The following is a 16,030-nucleotide window of genomic DNA, read 5'->3' as shown; positions in this document are numbered from 1 at the left end:
GAGAGAGTCTCAGTCCATGTGCAGTACCAGTTTTGCTTGTACCAAAGAAAGATGGTTCATGGAGGATGTGTGTTGACAGCAGAGCTATTAACAACATCACAGTGAAGTACAGACATCCAATTCCGAGATTAGATGACAAGTTGGACGAGTTATGTGGTTCAACAGTCTTCTCTAAGATAGATTTGAAGAGTGGGTATCACCAGATCAGAATGAAGGAAGGAGATGAATGGAAAACGGCTTTCAAGACCAAGCAAGGGCTCTACGAATGGCTAGTCATGCCGTTTGGTCTCACCAATGCTCCTAGCACCTTCATGCGTTTAATGAATCATGCTCTCCGACCTTTCATAGACATCTTCGTGGTTGTGTACTTCGATGACATACTCATCTACAGCAAAGGTCTAGAAGAACACTTAGAACACATCCGCCAAGTTCTAAATGTTCTTCGTTCTCAATCCCTCTTTGCTAATTTTTCTAAATGTTCATTCTGTACTACTGAGGTTGTTTCTCTAGGCTTTGTTGTCAGTGCAGAAGGAGTTAGAGTGGACGATGAGAAGGTCAAGGCTATCAAGGAGTGGCCAACACCCAAAAACGTGGCCGAAGTCAGGAGCTTTCACAGACTAGCAGGGTTCTACAGGCGATTTGTGCAAGACTTCAGTACTATTGCAGCGCCACTTACAGAAGTTGTCAAGAAGGATGTAGGATTCAGATGGGAGGAAGCACAAGAGAAGGCATTTTCAACCTTAAAAGAGAAGCTTATCACTGCCCCTATTCTTTTACTTCCTGACTTTATGAAAACTTTTGAGATTGAATGTGATGCCTCCGGAGTGGGTATAGGTGCTGTTTTGATGCAGGATAGGAAGCCAGTAGCTTACTTCAGTGAGAAGCTAGGAGGATCGACGTTGAACTATCCTACGTATGACAAGGAGCTGTACGCCTTGGTTCGGGCTCTTCAAACGTGGCAGCATTACCTGTGGCCCAAGGAGTTCGTTATTCACACAGATCATGAGTCCCTGAAGCATCTCAAAGGACAACAGAAGCTCAACAAGAGACATGCCAGATGGATGGAGTTCATTGAGACTTTTCCCTACACGGTTAAGTACAAGAAAGGTAAGGATAATGTAGTCGCAGATGCATTATCCCGGAGGTACACTCTCGTTTCTACTTTGTCTTCTAAGCTAGAAGGTTTTGATGAAATAGTAGGACTTTATGAGACTGACATCGATTTTGCTGAGAGCTATGGCAAATGCCATAAGTTTGCTTTTGAAAACTATTATAGGCAGGATGGATATCTGTTCTATAAGGATCGATTGTGCATACCAAGAGGATCCATTAGGGAAATGTTGATTAGAGAAGCTCACGGAGGTGGACTAGCTGGACATTTCGGAGTGTCAAAGACTCTACTTGGACTGCAAGAACACTTCTATTGGCCTCAAATGAAGAAAGACGTTGAGAAAATCTGTTCTAGGTGCCATATCTGCAAAATGGCCAAGGGTAAAGTACAGCCCAACGGCTTGTACACTCCTCTCCCTATCCCTTCTCAACCTTGGACTCATATTTCTATGGACTTTGTTCTTGGCTTACCTCGAACCAGAAATGGTAGAGATTCGATTTTTGTTGTGGTTGACAGGTTTAGCAAGATGGCTCACTTCATTGCAAGTCACAAGACGGATGATGCTGTTATTGTAGCTAACTTGTTTTTCAGGGAAGTAGTACGTCTGCATGGAATACCTCAAGTAATCGTTTCAGACCGAGATACTAAGTTTCTAGGACACTTCTGGAGAACGCTATGGGCTAAACTCGGAACCAAGCTATCATTCTCAACCACATGCCATCCGCAAACAGATGGGCAAACCGAAGTTGTGAACAGAACGCTATCTACACTCCTCAGGACCTTAGTGAAAAGCAATCTCAAATCATGGGAAGAATGTTTACCACACTGTAGCTTTGATGGCAAAGAAAAGGCTGAACAGGCCAGGAGGATACATGCTAAAGCTAAGGAGAACATAGAGAAAAGGACCAAGCAATACGAGAAGCATGCGAACAAGGGGAGGAGGGAGCTCGTTTTCGAAGAAGGAGACTTAGTGTGGATTCACTTACGCAAGGATAGGTTCCCAGAAGAGAGGAAGAGCAAGCTTCTACCACTAGCTGATGGTCCATTTGAAGTCATCAAGCGAATCAATGACAACGCATATCAGATTGATCTTCAAGGTAAGTATACCTTATCATCAACATTCAATGTTTCTGACTTGCTCCCTTACTATGCAGATTCCGATTTGAGGACAAATCCTTTTGAAGAGGGGGAGGATGATATGATCGTGGCCAGCAAGGAGACAGAAGCTGCAGAGAAACCGGAGATCGTGGGAAGGATCACTCGTTCAAGAGCTAAGGAGATGGCCAAGGAAGCTCATGCACTCATAGCTGACGGGTCATTCAATCTACCGAGGATCCAAGTCTTCAACATATCCACCCTGAAGACTTCACCCGGTAATGATAACTAGATAACTTAGGTGTGAAGTTTGTACTCTTTTTCCCATAGCTGAGTTTTGTCCCACTGGGTTTTCTCGGTATGGTTTTTAATGAGGCAAATGGATCACTACGTCGAGTTATCTAGAAGTCATTACCAATGGGGAATAATGTACTAATACAAGTGGCTTCTGTACTACTACAGATCACTTAAACGCTTCGTTGTTTTTCTTATTTCCTTTACACGCCTTGTTGTTTTATTTGGAGTGTCGAACCCTAGGGTTTATTATAAAACCCAAAAGCCACGCCTCCTTGTTTGGTAGCGAAGAAGTTGTATGAACAAGTATTGTCACACTTTTTCCTCACTTTGAATTCTAGAATGCGTTCTTGATTTCTGGGTTTCTATACACTTTGTGATTCAGAAACTCTTCACTTTGTTCCAATCCATACAACCACCTAAACATCTATTTCCATCGAACCACTGTTTTCATCATTCGATCTTCACACATCATCACTCAAAGTCATTCGCCCATCATCATCAACCAGATCTCGTCACCTATCACTTATCCTCAGCCTTTCATCGGAGTTCTATCCTAGGGAGATTGTATTAATACTGAAGTATGGTGTTATGTGTGCATGAAGCATGACTACTTGATAGTTCATGATCCAAGCGAGAGGCTTTTGGTTAAAGTAATGTGATCATCGAGCCGGTTGTACAAAATTAATCTCAAGATTGGAAGACCAATCTGTCTACAGTCACGGTTAGAGAAGAACACATGGAAGTAGCATGCAAGGTTGGGACATATAAGCTTTAAAACAATCAAAGCATTGTCTCTTGGTTCATGGTTTGCCAGAAGTAAGAGTAGAGAAAGATTGTACGAAACTTGCTTAGTGGGCAAACAAGTGCGTCAAGCCTTCCCAAAAGCAACATCGTTTCGGGCATCAAAGCCATTAGAGCTTCTCCACGCTGACCTATGGGGACCAATATCACCATCTACACTTGCTCATAACAAATATATTGTGGATGATTTTTCAAGATACATGTGGGCTATCTTGCTAAAAGAGAAGAGTGAAGCGTTTGAAAGGTTCAATGGGTTTAAGTATGTTATGGAGAAAGATCTTGGGAAAAAAATCATTACTCCTAGGACTAATAGAGGTGGAGAGTTCAATTCAAAGGAGTTCAATGATTTTTGTGAAGCTAATGGCATCAAAAGGAACTTGACGGCTCCATACACGCCACAACAGAACAGAGTTGTGACACCCCGGTTTCAGAGACTTGTGGAGAGGTTTAAAAGAATTGATTTGGCCACCTATATCACACCAAAGTGCACTTATCCTTTCGGTCAAGGGTCTTGAGAGAACTCCAGAGTTAAGTGTGCTTAAGCTGGAGTAGTCTCAGGATGTGTGACCTTCCGAGAAGTGATTGTCGGAACTATGCGAGTGAGGACAAAACACAGGAAAAGATCATGTGGTTATTTGTAGGAACGATAACAAGTTTTTAAATCCTCCCAGACGTAGCAAACCGACCGTCGGATATAGATGGACTCACGGGCCTAGTGAGAGGATGTGAGGCCCATTAAGGAAGGTGGGCCCATGGACTGGGATTGGACATTGGCCCCACTAAGAGGTGGCAATCCGGGCGTTACAGGAGTTGTGGAAAAAAGAAACATAACGTTGATGGAGATGACATGAAGCATGATTAAAGCTGTGAAAGTACTGAATTACCTTTGGAGGAAAGGAGTACGCCATGCCACATATGTGATTAATCGAGTGCCTACGAAATCACTTGATAACATGACACTATACGAGTGCCTATGAGGGAGAAAACCGAACATTGATCATCTAAGAGTTTTTGGATGTATTTACTTATTCTAAGATTGACGCTGCTAATCTTGAGAAGCTTGATGAAAGGTCACAGACCTTGGTATACCTTGGAATTGAGCTTGGTTCCAAAGCATATCGGTTGTACAATCATACAACACAGAGAGTTGTAGTAAGTTGCGATGTGGTGTTTGATGAGACAAAAAGTGGACCTGGAATGAAACTTCAGATGATTCAAGGAGAGATCCAGGGATGTTCCACATGAGATGGGAAGAAATTGAGGATGCTGGAGAAGGACCTCTAGGAAGCAACTCTCCAAACTCTATTTCACAAACACAAAAAAAAAGAGGAAGAAAACTAAGACGAAGCAAGCAACTCTTAAGTCGTTATCAAGGGTAATGATAACAATGAAGTTGTTAATGATCAAGAACCACAACCACAAAAACTAAGATGATCGGAAAGACAGTCAAATCCACCAAAGTATCTAAAATACTATGTTTTTCTTATGGAAATTGACAGTAAAGACCTATTGTTGTTGATCAATGATGAGCCAAGATTTTATAAAGATGCAAAAGTACTGCAAGAGTGGAGAAAAGCTTGTGAGGAAGAGATCAGTTCTATCAACAAAAACAGAACATGGATTCTTGTTGACAAACCAAGAGATTTGAAGTTAATTGGTCTAAAATGGATCTTAAGATCAAGAGGAATGCAGACGGTACTATAAAAAAGTACAAAGCAAGACTCATTGCTAAAGGTTATGTTCAACAAAGAGGAGTGGGTTTTGAAGAAGCTTTTGCTCTTGTACTACGTATGGATACTATATGAATGTTGATAGCATTAGCGACATCAGATGGATGGGAAATTCATCACTTGGACGTGAAGACAATCTTTCTACATGGAGAATTAAAAGAAGATGTCTATGTGGATCAACCTGGAGTTTTTGAATCAGTGTATCCAAAGGAGAAGGATGGAAACTTACTCTTAGTGGATGTGTCTATGTAGATTATCTGTTTGTGACTGGCAAAAAATTTGACGTGATAAAAGAGTGGAATCGGTATTAGACAAGAAGGATGTGCACAAAGAACCTTGGAAGAAGTTGGTCTCGAGAGAGTTGTAATTCGAATGTAATACCTATGGAGTTTGGTTTACAGATTTCGAAAGCTCTTGGAGAAACAAAGATTGATCCTACTCAGTTCAGGAGGAAAAAAGGAAGTTTGAGATATTTGACACACACACGCCAAGACCTAACATTTGCATTGGGAGTTATGAGCAGATATATGCAGAGCCCTCGTAAGTCATATGGAGAGATAATGAAACAGATTTTTCGTTATTTTAGAGGAACTGCAGGTTATGGTCTAAAATATAAGTGAGGAGGCTTAAAGAAGATTGTTGGCTACAGTGACAGTAGTCACAACATTGATCCTGATCACGATGGAAGAAGTACCACTGGTCATTTGTTCAATTTCGGGAGCTCACTAGTCATGTGGTGTATGCAGAAACATAACACAGTTGCACTATCTTCATGCAAAGAAGGGTTTATGGCTGCAACAAAAGCTGCAAAGCAAGCCATATGGCTGCATGATCTTTTAAGCGAAGTCACACGATGGAAGAAAGAACAAACTGTCATTAATGTCGATAGCAAGTCAGCGATTTCTCTTACCAAGAACTCTTTGTTTCATGGTAGAAGCAAAAATATTCACAAGCAGTACCACTTCATACGAGAATGTATTGAAAGAGAGCTGGTGGATGTAGAACATGTTCCTGGAGTTAATGACAAGATAGGCTAAAAAGAAAAGTTCAAATTATATTAGGAATAGGAAAAAGAAGTTTTCTATTCATGTGGATTAGTAAAAAAATTCTAGTTCTATAAATATGGTTGTTGAGTTATGACAATCATACATGAGATATTAGAGAGTTTTGTATGTTTAGTTTTAAGAGATATATTTTCTAAACATTAATAAAATAGAGTTATTCTTTATATACAAAGCTAAGTTTCTATTTTAATAAAGTATATACATTTTGTGTAGATTGATGAGATTGTAACAAACTTTAGTGATTGTTGAATAAAGAGGGTTTGGTTGACTCTCTGATTTTTCTCTTCTCTTTTGATTCTCTGATTCACCGGAGTTTGATAGTCTTGTAAAAAATTATAGAAGTCAAATATTCAGAATTCGTGAATTTTAAATGCATACATTGTTTAATTGTACTTGGTATGATCTAACAATCGGCATTGAGGTGTTATTCCGAATTCATACGGACATAACAATTAGGGGTCATCCGATGTCAAAGCAAAGTAATAGAAAGTTCGACATGTTATGCTATCACCGGAAGTAGAACAAGTGAGCTTCATTTCTTACCCTTAAGTTACCATCAGATGTGGTTATCAACTATCAAACTGGACTAAGTAATGATACGGTTATACAACATAAAATACTTGGAGAAGTCTTCGCTCCCATGGGATCGACAAAAAATTATTACATATATTGATCCATGAATTATATAAGAAAATTACAGCTACTAGGTAATTGCAAAAAATGTTACGCTATTATTTTTTATGGTTTGGCAGACTACAGAGAGTACATAGTAAAATGCAAAAATTGTTAAAAAAACATACTCAGTAATATTTACGATTTACTTCTTATGGCAAGGAAAATAATTATCTACAAAAGAAAGTTGTTTTTTGTAGTCACCTAAATTAATATATCAATAATGTAACACTAAGACATAAATAATTTGATTTAATGTAAACCAAGAGCAGTATAAACAAAACTCCCATCGGCCTCATTTTTAAACGGTCTCATTTTATGAATTAAGTAATAGTCTTACGTACAAACTGACAAACATTTTTTTTTTTTTTTTTTTTTTAAAAAGGATACCGATTTTATATTATATCAATTTTAAGAGAGCACAAAATGCCAAAACAGGTTAAGAGAAGAGAGCTTTTGTCAAGGCTAGCTAAGTTAAATGAAAATGTGAAAACCATAGAGTGAGGAATGATTCTTACTGTGGAGGCGCGATCAGATTGGATTTCCTGTCTAGAATAGCTAGTTTCCGTCGGAGCAACTGGTGGATCTCTCTCTTGATTTGATTTTCAGAGCTTATAGAGGGCGTATGAAGTCGGGCATTACGTTCCTTCCAGATATTGTAAATCAGAGCTTGTAAAATCAACTTGCAAATGATATTAAGCTTCCTGTTTCTTGTAGGATTCTTAATCCATTGGAGTGATCCTGTGAAAGATGTAGCCTGTGGAGGATCGAATTGAGTGAAGAAGTCATTCCAGAGTTGAAGCGAGAAGTTACATTGGAAGAACAAGTGGTCACGAGATTCAATTCCTGCTGAGCAGAGCAGACAATTTGCTGGAATAGGGAGATTCCATCTTCTGAGCCGATCTCGAGTCGTTAACCTATCAAGAACTGTGAGCCAAGTCATGAAAGCCATTTTTGGGATTCTCTCCTTGAACCAAACCTGCGAATGCCACACAACTGGAGGTCCCGAAGGATGTAAGTGCTTCCATAACTGTCTGGAGGAAAAATTGCCGCTCGAATGAGATTGATTGAGTTTCCATAACAAACTGACAAACATAACTGGATCTATATAGTTAACTGAGTTTTGTCATAAGTAGTATCTAAAATACCAGGTTAACAAGTAAAAAATCAAATGTTAGTTCCTAATAGAGTTCATTAACAAAGAGATTTATCAAATGTTTCCTATTTTCTCAATCGTAACATTAAACTATTACAATATGTATCCATATGCAAACTATAAATTGTACTTAGCGCCTAAAGATGTTTAAAATTGGAACTTAAGAATAAACATTCTACAGTAATTAAAAAACCAAGCTTAAACACAGTTGATCTTCACATCAACAAAATGAACGAAGAAATCAAAAATTGAATGTGCATTGCGTCAGCGGTACAATTACATTACGAAGGAAAGGAGAGAGAGAGTAAAACAGTGGCGATGCATTTAAGACAAAGAGCATCATTGCGAAAGTACGTCATCATTGTAATCCCAACCTCTGTCTTTTTTATATATTATTTTTAGTGAATTTGTATTAAATAAAAATCATAATAAAAAAATTTGACTACGTCTTTCAAATCAGTAGCATCTGATAATTCTGTGCGTGATGTGATATGAGCGAAAAGCAAAGTAGCTTCTCTCTGCTGTGTTCTTTTTTCATTATTGATCTCTCTCCGTATTAACTTTTAATTTTTAAATTTCTTTTGTGTAAATATTAAGAATATTAATTTTTCTAAAAAAGCAATTTGCATAATACTATAATTCTTTCAAACGTATTAACATATATCTTGCGTTCTTATAATATGTTAAAGGTTAAATAAATAACATAATTTATTTATTTCGCTTTTTATTATTTTATCCACTATAAAAATATAAAATTTGGTTTGTGTTATTATTGATTTCTTGCAAATGTTAAACTATATAGTTACTAAATATTCTGATGGTTGAAAACTATTGCAGTAGAATATAAACACAGAAAAAAAATTAGTGTATTACTTACTTTTGTTGTCCCAACAATTTGTAGTACTATTATTTTGAGACAACAATATGTGCAAAATTTAAACTCAAAAGAAAATAAATAAATTTCATTTTGCTATTAGAAAAAAAGGAAAAAAAATTGAGAACATCGATGGAGAAATAAAAGCAAGAAGAAGGTAATAAATGAGACATGATGATCTCTCTATCTCAAATGACATATCCTTAGCCATCTGTCACACACACAATATATATAAAGTAGTATAAATTTTGAATACTAAGCCATGAAAATAGAAAAAAAAAGTATTTATATTAAAAAGGATTTACATAATAAATGGAATAGGCTCATATCTCAACAACCACTATTCATTTGCCTTTTTGTCGCTATTTTTGTCCTTTTCTATTTCGTCTCTTTGGCTTTCTTCTTTTGGGAAGCCCTTCTTGCTTAACAGTCTCCTCTCCTCTCCTAACTATTTTAGAGCTTTTGCATTTATTCACTCTCTCTCTTTCTCAGTCTTCTCAAAACTAACTCATTCATTGCTTTACACACTCGTGTAATATACATTACTACATTATATACATCCATTTACCGACGCCAAAAAATCATACCAAGATTTTGTCAACTAGTATTATAACTTTGCCAAGTTTAAAGTGATGAAACAGAGGAGGGCTTGTTTGGTTATCAATTTATCATATTAAGTTATTAACATGTCTTACTACGCGACTCTCTCTTAAGCTCCAGCCAGTGCTCTTAAATTAGCTCATCCAATATATAGTATGTATGTAAATTTTCATAGGTATTTTTTGGATTAGATTAATCATTACCTTTTGCCAAAAAAAAAAAAAAACCATAAACCATTACCAGAAAATATAACCAGTAGAGTGATAAAATTATGGTTCATAAGACTTTTTTTAGGTGAAGAAATTTTATAAATTCTTGTGCCTTTAGAGTGACTAGTTATCTTACAACAAAGAACACTATCATCCAAACACAAAGAAGATGAAATAATAACTAACACGACTACGTCATTATGGACTAAGCAATGTTTCAAACATTTGGCCTACAGTTTTTGCAGAACCTAATTATATATGTGAAGACATAATTAATTTTGACTTCATTGAAATCTTATGTGTTTACTCTTCTTAAAAAAATCTAACTCCAAAAACTGAGTCACAAAGGCTCGCCTTGTTTGCTGTAAATTTTTGAGTCCCAAACTTAAAGCATATGTGCAGCTTGATATATGTATATATATTTCATTTTTTTTTTTGGAAAGTACTGCACCCAATTTTGTATCATTCGACTTTTTAAATAATCGTATATACGAAACATGCCCCATGGATGAACATTGTCTCTCATATTATGTGGGGGTCGCTTTGTTTGTGACAGAGATATAGGGAGAGTGAGTGTAGAAAAAAAAACAGCTTTTAAGATAATGTATTAAAAAGCAAACAGTTTGTTATGAATTGAGAAGATCACAAAAGAAGGTTTTGGATGGATTCAAGAAGTAAAATTTCCCACGAAGCTGTACCTATTTCTGCCATCACACTATTAGATAAGTACACTTCTCATACATTTTCCCTTTTTTATACACTACCTTTAGTTTTTATCACTCCATAATTTACTTTTTGTTTTAGATTAGTGAGGTTTTAGTATTGTATATTTTTTTTTTTAAAATAAAGTGTGTTTCAGATTTTAATACCATGTTTATAACAATTTTCCTTGTCTAACCCTGAAATTTTTGTGTAGTAATGATCTACAATAGTGTAATATATTAATAAAAAATAAAGTAAATATTTTAATATGTATTCTTAATTAACTTGTATTGTTATAAATCCTTCATTGACATCATCTCGTTATGTATGATAAATTATCTAATTAGAATCATTACCTATTTATAGCGAAACTAACCTGAATAAGTATATATGTATATTGTTTTTAAGAAAACAAATAGGGTAAAAAGCAAAAATATTTTCTATAAGAACTAAATATTATCAATAAAGGATGAAAGGATCAAACTCAAAAAGTTTTTGAACTTTTTGACATGGCAGCATAGATTCTCCAATGAGGAGTCAAAAAGCTTACAAGGTTTGTTTATTTTATTAGCCAAGTGATGGAAAATGATTCAGATAATTTCTAGTACGATTCTTTTCATCGACATTATTATGGTCCTCTTGACTCTCTTATCTTTATTATTCTTTATGGAGACTGCCTTTACCATGTTGGTTAAAGATAGCAAAACATGTTTCCCATGACTCATGATATTTCATGCGACCCACGAGAAACGTAACCAATCCCTTCCGAGAACCTCTTCACAAAATTTTCCGCCGAGCATCGAGTTTTTTTTTTTTTTGGACTAAAGCATCGAGTTTTAAAGCCGGCTCTCAATCTTGATGAGAGATTGAATGACTTCCTGGAGGGATCTCGTTAACTTCTTCATATATTGGGTACATTGTCTAATAATAAATAAAAAGAAGACAAATTTTGCTGTATAAAAATAAAAATTATCAATTTAATCTAAATTTATATTAAGAGTTTTTACTCAAACTAAACATCTTTCGTTTCACATACTACTAATTTATAATATAAAAACTAACTAACTTTTTATATTAATTATTAGACCACAACGAGTCGACTCATTAGCCAAATCTCTATAGTCATAAGGACCATAACTCGATCATTAGTATAATGGTGTCTTCTATAATTAGACTTACCATTAACTTAATGCACTAAAGTCATTTCACAACTAACTATTTTTTTTTCCACCGATGACAATCTAGGCTATTTAATTATTTTTTTCAACAATTAAGTTGGATTTAAAGAATTTTTAACGGTTATTATTTATATTATATAAGAGATGATGTTATAAAATAGCATAATAATTGAATAATTTTTAGCAAAATAAACTGAACTGTACAAAAAGCTCTAAATAATTATATATTATTGAAAATTTGTTTTTAGTAGATTAATCATGTTTTTATTTTCAAGTTATAATTTGATATATTGTACTTTTCTAAAACGTAAAAATTGTGATAAATATTTTGAATGGTACAAAATAGTAAAACGTGTGTTCAAAACGTAAAAAGTGAACAAATGACATATATATATATATACCATGTATTACAAAATATTATATTTTAAATAAATGGTTTACATATAATACTTTTTCATTAGAATGAGGTTATACTTAAATCTGCACTTACCATTTGATGAACAAAAATAATCCAAATATCTTCTTTTTTACTAAAAAAAATTGTGATTCTAACCTCATTCTAATTATAAATATATGGTTTAAATAGATATAACTAGTAATATTTTATACGCACTAACTTGTTATTATTTTATTACCTTTTCTGTTAATATATATAATGTTTTTTAAAATTGCTTATAGGGTTTTAATTAATTATCCTATAGAAATTCCGATGTCAATGAACTTGCTTTGGTAACCCGTTTTGGCAATGAAAGATCGAAAAGAAAAGAATAAGCTTAATTTTAATATATTTATGGAGTAAGAAAGTAAAAAAAAAAAAATTGGATGATGCAACCGTGCGGGCGACAGGTGCAAGGCGAGCAAACCATTTTGGCAATCTTTTAACTTTAGGGTTTCTTCAAAAGTACTCTGAAAATTTGGGGGATTTTGGTCAACACTGGGAATTGTGTCGATACTTGTCATTAATTATACTAGTTAATGAACAGATCAAATTAAAGTGTAAATATAGATACTATAATCATCATTTTTATGTATCTTAAATGCAATTGACTAGTTGACAAAAATAATGCAATTGACTAGATACGGTTGCATTGTAACACGTAAAAAGAAAAGAAAAGAAAAAAAAAAAGAAGAAACGCGTATTTAAAAACTAACAACATTTCCTTCATTTAGAAGCAAACCAGAGCAAAAGAAAGAAATTATCTTTATTTTTAATACTCCAGTATTCATTTTAGGAAAGGTTTTTACATTTGATTTTAATATACATTCTAATTCGTTATATAATTTTGTTTTCATTTATATAAAAATGCTGATTTAAAAAAGTATATATACCACTTCTAATGTAGTAGTGTAATTGAGATTTTGCACGTTACAACTTACTATAACCAAATAATTTTTTCCAAAAAAAAACTATTTAAGAGTTACCAACAAAAATTCAGTTAGAATTTCCATTAGATAAATTAACATATTTTTTTGTTGGTCAGAATTCTTTTAACATGTTTGTAGATTTCGTGAAAGGTTATTTATTTTGTATTTTGTTCTGTGAATTTCTATACTGATTTTTTTTTTTAAAGAACACCAGTTATACTCTAGTAGTGGATAACTGAGATTTTGCATGTTACTATAGTAACCAAATAGTTAAAAGAAAAAAGAAACAAATCTTCTAACATAGTTGATGACTTGATGTGACAATTAGTATTTACAACAACAATAAACAGAGTCATCATAATAAATAGTTGAAGGAGACTTAATTAGAGAGAAAGCCTAGAAAGAGCCTAGTAGGTATCATTCGCCCGGAGATAAGATGTTTCATGTTCATGTTGTATTCCGTTAAGCTCCTTCCTACATCAAATATTATCCTTGACGCTGACAGTGTTCCACATCAAACCTCTTTTCTTGCAAATATATATCATTTATAGTATATACAACATATTTCATGTACATTACTCTACCCTACATGGTTTTATATTCATTATTTTCTTAATAATAAATACTTTACAAGTCTAACATTCACTAGTATTGATTAAAAATCACCTCAATATTAACTGATATTAGATCTATATTTCTTGCTGGAAATAAATATGAAAATATAAATTAAGAGAAATAAATCCTTATAATTTGAAAGAAATACAAAAGGGACTATCATCATATATCTAAGTGATAATAATAATAATAATAATAATAATAATAATAATAAAACATAAATTAATGTCATCAAGAGAGACGTACCATACGTTTAAAATATTTTGGTTTTCCACATCAAATATAATTCTTTTTTAATTATAATTTCATTAACACCAAGCGATCGACGATGATGAACCACCAAAACCCTAAATTCTCAAGAAGGATCAACAGTACGGCGACCGTCGTCTCCGGCGGCGGCTCTCGGCTGCTGAAACTGAGTGATCTGTCCAATGGCCAGAATCCCACCGTCGTAGTTGTTACCGGCCGGAACATCCAAGCCACCAAACATCTGTTCTCTAGGAAAAAACTGGTGGTGGTGGTAGTGATCTCTCACGGCGGCGGTAGCTGTTCCATCGGCTGCTCCGGCGAGTAAGTTGATGCCTAGACTCTGATGAGTGGCGGCGAGGATACCGAGGCTTTGGTACTTCGAGAGCTCTGATTTAGCACAGCTGAGATCTATCTGAAGCTGACGGAGCTGATGTTGGAGGAGAGAGATGACTCCAACGCAGCCGTAGACAGGGTCACGGAGACGCATGTCGGCTTCATAGGCCAAAGAGTTAACTGCGTCTTCACGTTGTGAAGGGTGAAGCTCGTTAAGGAGCTTAGTGACGTTGCTTGCTCCAAACACTTTGTGAACGTTTGCAAATTTTTGTGGCTGGTCCGGTGGGAAATATGGTGCGAATACGCATTCCGGCTGACATTTTCGCCGAAGAAATTTGCAGGCGGCGCATGGTGAGTTTGTTGATGAAGATGCCATTAAAATGAGAGTATTTCAATTTTCTTTCTTTTCCCTCTCCCTACACAAAGCCGCCGTTGAAATGAAAAAAACAATTAGGGTTTTTTAATTTATTTTTTTTGGAGGTAGAAGAATTTACAAAGGAAAAAAAGATATTACGAAATCAAAATTTCGAAATGATGTGATTTTGGAGATTTTTTTTCTGTTTTTTATAATTTATATATATGAAATAAGTGAGCTAAATAAAGAAAGAAATATAAATTAGAGAAGTGGTCTCAATCTCTAAAATAAGGAAAGCTTACCTGCGACAAAATTAAAGAAGACTTCTTTGAAGATATGGTTTCTGCTTCTCTGAGGAGAAATAAAAGAAGATCCTCTCTGCTTTCTCTTTAAGCTGCTATTTGGTGTTACATACAAAAAGCTGTAAAATAAGAGGAACTTTGCAATTAGTATAGTATTAAAGATATTTGGTAAGTTCTATATATATGCATATACACAGTACACACACATAAAGTTGTGTATATCTAATTCTTATATATATGTATATAAATTAACTATATGCACTGATCCAACCTTCTCGTCAACTGTTGAAAGCAAATAGAGGAAAAAAGGGGTAACAAGAAGGTGCTTTTCTAAAGTCAAACATAAAGGTATGCATTCAGATATATAATATATGCTTGGAAGATATAAAAATATCATTTCAGACCTAGAGATATGTGTAGCTAGCTATAATATAGAGGAATTTGTAGCTATATGATTGCTAGTCAAATTTTGGTAAGTAGACCAGTCTAGACATAACCTGAGGAATTAAAAATCATTATTAAGAAACAAACAAGTTAAAAAGAGGAAGAAATTGAATTTGCACCGTATAGTTGGAATGCGTATGGATGGATTAACGAAATATAAGGAATAAAACAGATGGGATAAAATGGTGTTCTTTGTGTTGCTTATAGGTAGGTATGAGAGAGGGGACGAAGAAGAAGAAGAGAGAGGAGAAGGAAGAAGATGTAATTAATTACTAAAAAGCAAAAGATTGGATCTCGTGAAGAAGAGACTTTTGGGTTTTGAGGCTCTCGATTGGCAAAGCTCATCTTGTGCTTAAAATTTCTTATTATATTAGTATTTTAGAAAATGAGCTCATAAATATGATAAGACTAGTACTAATTAATGTTATTAATTTTTAAAAGTTTATCTACTAAATAAAAAATTGACCATAGAGTATAAACATACCTTCAATAGTAATAGGATTTTGTACTAGAGGGAATTGATTTCCATGTGAAGAAGTTGAGAGTTCCTAGAGAAGAAGAGGGGATCTTGGGATGAACCCTTGGACCCTAGCATAGACTCTAACAACAATAATAACAATAAATGTATGATTATAAGTATTAAATTTCAAAATATTATGCATATAGTAGAACAGTAAAAGAAAAGAAAAAAGAAGAAGAAGAAGGAAATAAATGTGACAAGGAGAGATGGGAAATGAGAGATGGGGTCTGAATCTGACTCTCCTGATGGATCTTGGGATGAAGAATTTTGCTCTTTTTATTCTTATTCTTTTTGTCTAGGGATTTACATACAGTAACAAAGCATTTTGTTATTACCATTATTATACTCTCTAGTAATA

At 34.5% G+C, this 16,030-nt stretch overlaps 1 protein-coding gene across 2 annotated transcripts; it reads right to left on the bottom strand.

The window, feature by feature from the left end:
• LOC104701159 (LOB domain-containing protein 6) lies at positions 13,577–16,017 on the bottom strand. 2 transcript variants are annotated; one of them, XM_010416802.2, is made up of 3 exons: positions 15,637–16,017; positions 14,709–14,827; positions 13,577–14,467 (listed from the first exon to the last, which is right to left on the bottom strand). In XM_010416802.2, the coding sequence occupies exon 3, from the start codon at positions 14,425–14,427 to the stop codon at positions 13,825–13,827; it is 603 nt and encodes a 200-aa protein (XP_010415104.1). In that variant the 5' UTR covers positions 14,428–14,467; positions 14,709–14,827; positions 15,637–16,017; the 3' UTR covers positions 13,577–13,824. The 2 variants fall into 2 exon arrangements, with proteins under 2 accessions (XP_010415104.1, XP_010415103.1); XM_010416801.2 differs by lacking the exon at positions 15,637–16,017 and adding an exon at positions 15,272–15,496.

Source organism: Camelina sativa, chromosome 7, assembly GCF_000633955.1.
Source record: "Camelina sativa cultivar DH55 chromosome 7, Cs, whole genome shotgun sequence".
Classification (NCBI taxonomy): domain Eukaryota; kingdom Viridiplantae; phylum Streptophyta; class Magnoliopsida; order Brassicales; family Brassicaceae; genus Camelina; species Camelina sativa.
Note: the sequence above shows the minus strand (reverse complement) of the source record. Positions and strands in the feature narration are given on the sequence as shown.

What these genes read in the sequence shown, in the direction of transcription:
- LOC104701159 (XM_010416802.2), bottom strand. Translation starts at nt 14,427, where the DNA reads ATGGCATCTTCATCAACAAACTCACCATGCGCCGCCTGCAAATTTCTT.